The 8,829-nt window shown below is 41.4% G+C and overlaps 1 protein-coding gene across 1 annotated transcript in view; it reads left to right on the forward strand.

Annotated features, from left to right (window-relative positions):
* Window positions 1–533: 533 nt before the first annotated feature.
* LOC107292110 (nuclear envelope integral membrane protein 2-like) overlaps window positions 534–8,829 on the forward strand; it is a 16,205-nt gene continuing 7,909 nt past the window's right edge. The window contains exons 1-6 of the mRNA XM_015821170.1: window positions 534–703; window positions 2,468–2,586; window positions 5,243–5,471; window positions 5,586–5,658; window positions 6,961–7,054; window positions 8,293–8,407. Coding sequence (XP_015676656.1) covers window positions 562–703; window positions 2,468–2,586; window positions 5,243–5,471; window positions 5,586–5,658; window positions 6,961–7,054; window positions 8,293–8,407 — 772 coding nt within the window. The 5' untranslated portion in view covers window positions 534–561. The remainder of the gene's footprint in view (window positions 704–2,467; window positions 2,587–5,242; window positions 5,472–5,585; window positions 5,659–6,960; window positions 7,055–8,292; window positions 8,408–8,829) is intronic.

Below are 8,829 nucleotides of genomic sequence, written 5' to 3' on the forward strand. Positions count from 1 at the left end.
GAAAGTGCAAGAAAAAAGTAAGAAAAAGATAAAAAGAAGTGACTTCCAATCTTTGTCACAAAAAATACAAACACACTTTGTAAAGTCTTTCTTCCTTACTTAGTATCTCTTCTTCCCTTAGTCATATGCAAATCCATAAACATTTCAGTCTGGATGCCAGCAAGAAGTCCATAAATGGTTCCTAGAATTTAAAAAAAAACACATGTCTTAGCTTAACCTTGGTCCAAAAAATCAACTTTGTACTCCTTCCTTTTGCTCCTAGCCATCTTGATCTTTATTCATGTAGCTATCTCATAGGATTTTACCTCTGTTCAGGGGTGGGTTTTTTTTTTCATTCCAAAGACTTCTTTAAATACTTAAGCTTATGATTTTTTTAAATTCAGAACTGAAGGCAGACTCATTTGGCATTTTCTCTTCCTCCTCCTCCAGCCTCAACTAGTCGATCCCGTTTGCCGGTTTTGGCCGCCCAGGCTTCTTCGTAAGCGTGTATCGAAGCTCGATTCCCGCGCCTTCCTCCTCGGAGGCACGAGCTTTGTTCAAACAGTTGCGGGCGGAAACAAAATGTCTCAGTGCGGCGGTTCTTCGGGCTGCCGGCTGTTTTTGCAAGTCCGGAGACAGCCTCTTGCATTGCTCCTGGGACAGCTGCTCGCCACGGGGCTAATCCAGGCCGAGAGGGCTGACGAGGCCCCGCCTTCATTAGCAGGTAACTTGGCTGGAAGCTGCCATCTGAAATCAGCTTGCTAGCCAGCGGTTGCCATTAGAAACAACGGCAAAGCAGTGGCCCCCAACCTGCCTTCATCCCATTGCCCTGTTGCTGGCATGACACGGACCGGTGCCGGTCCACGGACCGGGGAGGGGGGGGTTGGGGATCCCTGCTGCAAAGGCAAGCGGCCGGTCGTCTGTTCATTCGGATTTCTGCCCCTAATAAGACCCTTGCCACTCTTTCCCCGAAACCTTTGGACGGCGTCAGCTTACCCACCCACCCACCCGCTCGCCTTTCGGTTCTGTGGCGCTTCAGATGGCAGCGCCTAGCGGCGTAGCATTGCACTGAATTGCATTTATGTACTCTCTTTTTATAGGCAGCTCAAGGAAGCTTGCATGGTATTGGGGAGGGGGCGGAATCTCCCCAAATTCTACCATACAATCAACCCTGTTAGGGAGGTTGCCTGGGAGAAAAGGGGTGGTGTAAAACCAAATTTTGTAGTCAGTGGGGAACTTGAATCTGAGTGTTTTCAGTCCAGGTCCAACGTTTTAACCATTATACAACACCAGCTCTCTAACAGAGGTTGGCGGGCCAACTTTTTAAAGATATTGAAATTGTACCTAAGCTGTATACTCTATAAAAGAGACACAGCGGCCTAGTGGTTAAGATGCTGGGCTTGTCAACTTGGCTGTTTGGAAGGCAAAAGATGTGCTAGGACAGGGGTAGGCAACCTTGGCTCTTTTATGACTCGTGGACTTCAACTCCCAGAATTCCTGAGACAGCTATGCTGGCTCAGGAATTCTGGGAGTTGAAGTCCCCCAGTCATAACAGCCAAGGTTGCCTACCCCTGTAGCTAGCTAGGAGGACTGCACGTACAGGTAGTCCTCGACTCACAAAGGTACATTTAGTGGCTGTACATTTAGTGGCACTGAAAAAAAGTGACTTATGGCCGTTTTTCAACACTTGCCACCATTGCAGCATCCCTATGGCAGTCTGATCAAAATTCAGATCCTTGGCAGCTGGTTTGTATTTATGACGGTTGCCGTGTCCCGAGGGGTCATGCGATCATCTTTTGCCACCACTCTCAAGCAAAGTCAGTGGGGGAGCCAGATTCACTTAACAACCGTGTTCCTAACTTAACAACGGCAGTGATTCGCTTAACAATTGTGGCAAGAAAGGTCGTAAAATGGGGCAAAATTCACTTAACAGCTGTCTTGCTTAAGCAACAGAAATGTTGGGTTCAATTGTGGTTGTAAGTTAAGGACTACCTGTACTTGTTCACAACTTTGCAAATTAATATATGAAATCTCTGGTTCGGATTGCGTAGAACAGTGTTTCTCAACCCTGGCAATTTTTAAGATGTGTGGACTTCAACTCTTCAACTTAAGCTGGCTTAAGTGCACACATATCATGCTGGCTGGGGAATTGGGAGAGTTGAAGTCCAGACTTCTAACGCTGCCAAGATTGAGAAACACTAGCTTAGAGTAGCATAACAAGAAAGTTATGCAGCCAAGTTATGTTGCAGATGGGACAACAGTGGCCCCAAATATATGTGGATGTGCATTTCATAGGAAGAATTTAGGACCGCAGTGATGGATTGCAGGACTGATAAACCAAATCCAGCAAATCATAGAAGGCGGGCATACTTCAATGTGGCAGCTTGATTTGGTTTGTGACAATTATAATTCTTGGAAAAAAATGTCTAAATGACTTGCATATACAGTATTTCACGATGCTGTGATTGACCCTTTTCCTTTTGTATAGATAGTACTAGCTGTAAACAGTTGAAGATAATGAAGATAATGCATAATACGGAATCAGCTTGTTTCTGCTACATTCCAAATGGAACAATGTACTTACAAAATACTTGGTCAAGTATTCAGGTAAAATCATGCTGTTGATGAATTCATAAATTAAGTGGCTAGGGTTTTTTCTTGGCAGGAAAAAAAATACAATGAAGAATGTTATTGAAGATTTGGCAATATTAAAAAAATGTCAAATGGAATGTTGTATAGGAAAACTCTGGAGAAACAAGACATCTCTCCAGATATCATGTCTTCATTTCTATTGGCTGTCAAAGCTTTTGTGGAATTTCTTAGACTCCTCTTTGGTGTGGCCTCCTTTGCAAACAAATAAATAAGGTCTTTGTGCTGCCCAAATCCCATAAAATACCCACAGAATAGACTTTGTGTATACTGAAATAATTATCTTGGTATCTCAGCAACAAAATAATTTGTAAGCTGCCAGAGTCACCTTATAGGGGAGATGGGTGGCATAAAAATTTAATAAATAATATAGATAAATAAATAAAATAAAATAAAGAATGTTTCTAACATCTCTAATCCATGATTTTGGGAGAAACAGAGTTAAAGCTTATAGAATCTATAAGCTTCCAGTGGAAATTTAGGCATCATTTAAGCTCCTCTAAAATCTCATTTGAACACAGAGATTTGCGTTAGAGTAAATTTGCATAGGAGTGCATTGTATCTATAATAAAACCCTCTATTTACTTTGTATTTAATTAGGTTGCCAGGTGTTCTCCAAACAATTCTCTCTTTGTTGTTGTTAGTTGCGAAGTCGTGTCCGACCCATCGCGACCCCATGGACAACGTTCCTCTAGGCCTTCCTGTCCTCTACCATCTTCTGGAGTCCATTTAGGCTCACGCCTACTGCTTCAGTGATTCCATCCAGCCCTACCTCATTCTCTGTCGTCCCCTTCTTCTATTGCCCTCAATCTTTCCCAGCATTAGGCTCTTCTCCAGTGAGTCCTTCCTTCTCATTAGGTGGCCAAAGTACTTGAGTTTCAACTTCAGGATCTGGCCTTCTAAAGAGCAGTCAGGGTTGATCTCCTCTAGGGCTGACCGGTTTGATCGCCTTGCAGTCCAGGGGACTTGCAGGAGTCTTCTCCAGCACCATAGTTCAAAGGCCTCAATTCTTTTGCGCTCAGCCTTTCTTATGGTCCAACTTTCACAGCCATACATTGCAACTGGGAAAACCGTGGCCTTGACTATACGTATTTTTATTGGCAAGGTGATGTCTCTGCTTTTTAGTATGCTGTCTAGATTTGCCATAGCTTTCCTCCCCAGGAGCAAGCGTCTTTTAATTTCTTGGCTGCAGTCCCCATCTGTGGTGATCTTCTCTCTTAAGGATCCCTAATTGAGCCACCTAGAGGACAAGTTTCCACAGTTCTGTCAAAATAATAGAATGACTGATAATTCAGTCTAAAGCCTATTTGTGCCCATTGGGAAATCATTAGAGGGCTTTCCGTATTAAATCTTTTGGATTTTTGTTTTATGTTCACCTCTGCTAGTCCTTAGGAGTAAGCAGTCTGGGGCCACTCAGGTTTTGGGACTATAATTCCATGAATCTTTGCCATCAGGTTGCCTACTTTCTGTTGTCAATGAAAATGGAAACTATTTCTCCTAAATCAAGAATGAGTAATGTACAGCCTTCCAGATCTTTCAATTCCATTACCTCTTGGTAATATTGATGCTACTTAGAATTTTACATGTTGCAGTTCACCAACATCTAGAGAGCTACATTCACCCTTGTTCTAAATCAGGGGTGTCAAACTCCCCGCGTCATGTGATGTGTCGTGATGTATCATGACTTTTTCCCCCTTACCAGATCTGGGGTGGGTGCGGCTTCCACGTGAATCATCCGGCCCACAGGCCGGCAGTTTAACACCCCTGCTCTAAATAAATCATGTGGTCTATATAGCATCTACGTGTAGAGCCCCAGTACTATGTGTAAAGTTATTTTGGGGAGAGCAATCTTGGAATTTTTTAGACAAACATCAATATTTGCCTCTTGCTTTTTCCTCCACTTATATGATTGAGTAAATAAACCAGAATAAATCATTTGTGGAACCTGAGTTTTTAGTTTGTAGCTTACAATCAATGCAAGATGTCAAGCCAGGAATTATTAATGGCTTGCAAGCTGTGCTTGGGTTTGGAGCAACAGATCCAAGTTCAAATGCAATCAGTTATTTACAGATAGTACTCATCTTACAACCATTCGTTGAGCGATCATTTGATAGTAACTGAAAAAAGTGACTTATGACCGGTTTTCACACGACTGTTGCAGTATCTCCATGATTACATGGTCAGAATTAGTGTGCTTGACAATTGGCATGTATGACGGTTGCTGTGTCCCGGGATCATGTGATCACCATTTGTAACCTTCCCAGCTGGCTTCCAACAAGCAAAGTCAGTGGGGGAAGCCAGATTCGCTTAGTCACTGCATTATTCACTTAACAAGGGCAGTGATTTGCTTAACAACTGCGGAACAAAGGTCATAAAATGAGGCGCAACTCACTTAACAACTGCTTTGCTTAGCAGTGGAAATTTTAGACTCAATTGTGTATTTCTACTTGTTCACCTACTTGCACAAATGGCTGTGCTAGGGTGTCTCAGGATTTCTGACTGAAAGTATGTAAACATAGACAAACTTTAATGGTAGTAAGAAATCCCATTGTTCCTTATTTCATAATTCCTTTTAGGTTTTGAATATATAATTAAGAATTATTATATTGTTTAGGTGTTCACAAACAGCACTGGATTATTTCAAGTGGTGTATATCCCAGATGAGCGTGACTGCCAAAATTCCGAACATTTGCTCGATTTCTTGAAGTGCCTGATTAGCAATATTTGGCAGCCTAGTATGTCTAATCAAACGCTCATAACAGTGGACCAGTATGTTGGGAAAACATGTTTCAGGATCGAACCAACAAATAAAATACTCTACACTGTGAGAGTACAACAAAAGAGTGAGTAATATTAAGAGAAACCCATGTGTAAAATACTTTTGTATTGTTAGAAGTGTGCATTTTCAGTACATAAGTGAAACAGGTTTGGATTTCCCATCTTTTCTTTTGTTCCAGTGTTGGATAGCAAACTCGTTCTGTTATTTGTTGCCGGTGGACTTCTTTTTCATTTTGCCTATAACCTGAGCAGGTACGTGTTAGCTTTACTGGAATCTGTCAATTACATGAACTTGCTAATTTTGAAAATAAAAATGTGCTGCAAGACTGCAAACCTAAGAAATTGCACTGATTTCAGCAAGACCTGAGACAAGTTACCATGGGTAGGGCTGCAGTTCTTTCCTTCCAATTTTTAAAGAGTGTGTTTATTTAGACGTACAATATTGTCTAAATCAGTGATCAGTAAATTGGTGGAATAAATAAGGCACATGTCATGGAATAAATCAAGTGACTTTACTGGGGCTGAGTGAGCATACATAGGATTGCATTACAAAATTGCAATGCTTTGTCGCAAACAAGGGCTGATGGAGTGGATATTCTCTGGATCTGCCCAGAAATCTAGCCGCAGGAAAAAAAAATTGCATGGCCTCCAGTACACCCTCTATAGAAAGGAGTTGCATATACAACATCTATACCAGTGGTTCTCAACCTGTGGGTCGGGACCCCATTTGGGGTCGATCGACCATTTCATGGGGGTCGCCAAGCAAGGCTGTCCGCCATTTTTTTTGTCCGACTTTTTTTCCCCCTTTTCCGGCGGGTGCCTTACCTCCCTTGGGCTGGGCCAGCTGGTGGTTGGCCTGCTCTGTCTCTGCCGCTTGCCAACTACGCCTCGACCAGCGCAGGGGGCGGAACCACGCATGCGCGGCGCTCCCGGGCAGGGAAAGTCCTCCACTTACGACCGGTTGGGTAGTCCTTGACTTACAACCAGTTTAGTCCTTGACTTACGACCGGTTTAGTCCTCGACTTACAACCGGTTGGGGTCGCGGCATTAAAAAGGTTGAGAACCACTGCTCTATACAATAAATGAGGTCACCTGTAGAAAAGCTTTATAAAAGAGTTGGATGGAAGTTGGCATTTATTTATTTATTTATTCATTCATTTATTTAAAGTTTATTGGTTGCCCATCCTACCACTGAGTAACTAGCTTAGCCATGATGTATTTAGTTGGCTTAGCCATAATGTATTTAGCAAACCATGATTGAATTCACCCCTCATATTAAGCTCTGAATCATGATATACAAACCGGAAGGACTTTGCACAGTAAGATAATCTAAAACTGAAACCAACCACATTATAGCTTAACGCAGCTTGTGAATCCAGGCAATGTGAAGCAAGGAATTCTCATGCGATGTTAATTGCAAGATGCAGAGCTGTGTAAGTAAGTGAAGTGATCTGTAGAATTTAAATAAAGCTATATATCTTTGCTTTTCTACTTTCTTGAACCTGTTTTCCTTCGCAAAAGATTTACTAGCATTCATGTGTTTCTCCCAAACAGAAGTAATATCTTCTATTATTCTGCTGGGATAGCATTTGGCATTTTCATACCTCTAGTCTTTCTCGTTTTCATGCTTAAAAGGTTTATTCCCAAGGTAGGTTTATGACTTTTAATATAAAGTAAGACAGCAAGTATTTGATGCTTCCCCAATGTTAACTGAGCTTTTAGTTTTGTGGGCGAATCAAAGGTTACTGAAGTGGTTTAACCATGGAATAAATATTTCAGCAGTCAGCTAGTAGCATGATCCCTAACTGGTAAAGCAGAATAAAACCTTAACATTACTGCAACTTGGGGTAAATAGTTTTGAATTCAATGTTTTCTATAGAGACACAGTCAACTAGTCATTTCTTTTTGGACAAGATTTCACTATGGGTGGAAGACTCAAAATCGTAAGATAGGTAACAGGGTGGGCAAAGCATTTTGATATTCTTTGTATAAACAAAGCACATTTATTCAAGACAACAGTTGAATCCAGATTCTTTTTCTCTACTGGAAGTATTCCTGGAGTAGAATTCAATTTAAATTGTATTGGTAGAAGAAGATAATTGATCTTCAGGCATCCTCCTTTCCTCAGGAGATCCCTGATGCTATTTCTTCCCGTTATTCTAGAGGTCCCTTGACCCTTGAAAGCGGGTTTTCCGAAGACATAGGGAGCTGCAGTAGAAGGAACGAATCACTGAAATATAACCCAGCAGTTCTTGATATAGCTAATCCAATAACTCTTTCATCTTTGACCATAAAACAGAAGAGCTGACTTTACTTTCCATGTCAGCAAAACACAAATTTCAATTTCCTAGCGATATACCAAGAAATATCAATCCTTAAAATGCTGTATTAAAAATACAACGCTCGTTCAATGTTTTGCTTGGTTTTGCTCCGTGTAAATTTAGACCCTGGGTCATATTTTAATTGCTTTTTGTGGCTCTGCTAAGTTTTTATCAGGCAGAAATGTTAAGAACTTCCCATCCTTAGATTGTATTTGTACCTGTAGAAAATCTTCCTCAGTGGCCATTAGATGTTCCTCAGAGGAAAGGCATGTGCTGTTCCCATGGTGATGTAGTCTTTCTAACCTTAACATTCAATGTTTGTGCTAATTGTGGTGAAACTATGTACCCCTGAGACAAGAGGTATGTTTGGCTTTTGCTAGAAGAACCTTTTGACTTTTAAATTCCAAAATGAGATTATCATTAGGTTTGTCTAATAGTGAGCTCTTCTCTTCTCTAAACTTGTTTCAGCTTGATTTGGGTGGTTTCACTAACTCCACTTTTGTATATCTGTATGGACATGCACCATAATCAAACATCATTGTTATTTTCCCCCCACTTCTTTTAGCTAAGTACCTTCTGGATTTTAATGAGTGGTTGCTGGTTCTCTTCTCTGTATATGTTCTATGTTTCAAGAGAAAAACTGAAATGGATGTGGAACAATTCTACATATTATATACTGGGTATGAGAATGAATAACAATATAAGACCCTTTGAAAATTAGCTTCTTTGGCAGTTACAACTCTCTTCAGTCCTAAAATGAAAAGCTTGTCAAATAAAGTGCATTATCTCCCAAAAGTTGCAAACTCAGACTAACTATATTCTCACTAGACATACCTATTGCAGGTAATCCTCAAGTTACAACCATTACTTTAATGACCATTCAAAGTTACGTCACTGAAAAAAGTCATTATGAGGGAGAGCCTTTGCCCAAGGGAGACCACTGTGCCTCAGATAGACGGTGTGGAGTCCCTCCTTGTGAAATGGGGGCAAGGGGTTCAAGTGGGCTTGTTGATTATATACCTGGCTCCCTGCTATGTATCAACAGCCCTGCCTGAGCTGGCTGACGTAATAGCCGGGGTGGCGGTTGGAACCCCCAGACTTA

The sequence above is a fragment of the Protobothrops mucrosquamatus genome, unplaced genomic scaffold (genome assembly GCF_001527695.2).
Source record: "Protobothrops mucrosquamatus isolate PMUCROS unplaced genomic scaffold, P.Mucros_1.0 scaffold_160, whole genome shotgun sequence".
Classification (NCBI taxonomy): Eukaryota; Metazoa; Chordata; class Lepidosauria; order Squamata; family Viperidae; genus Protobothrops; species Protobothrops mucrosquamatus.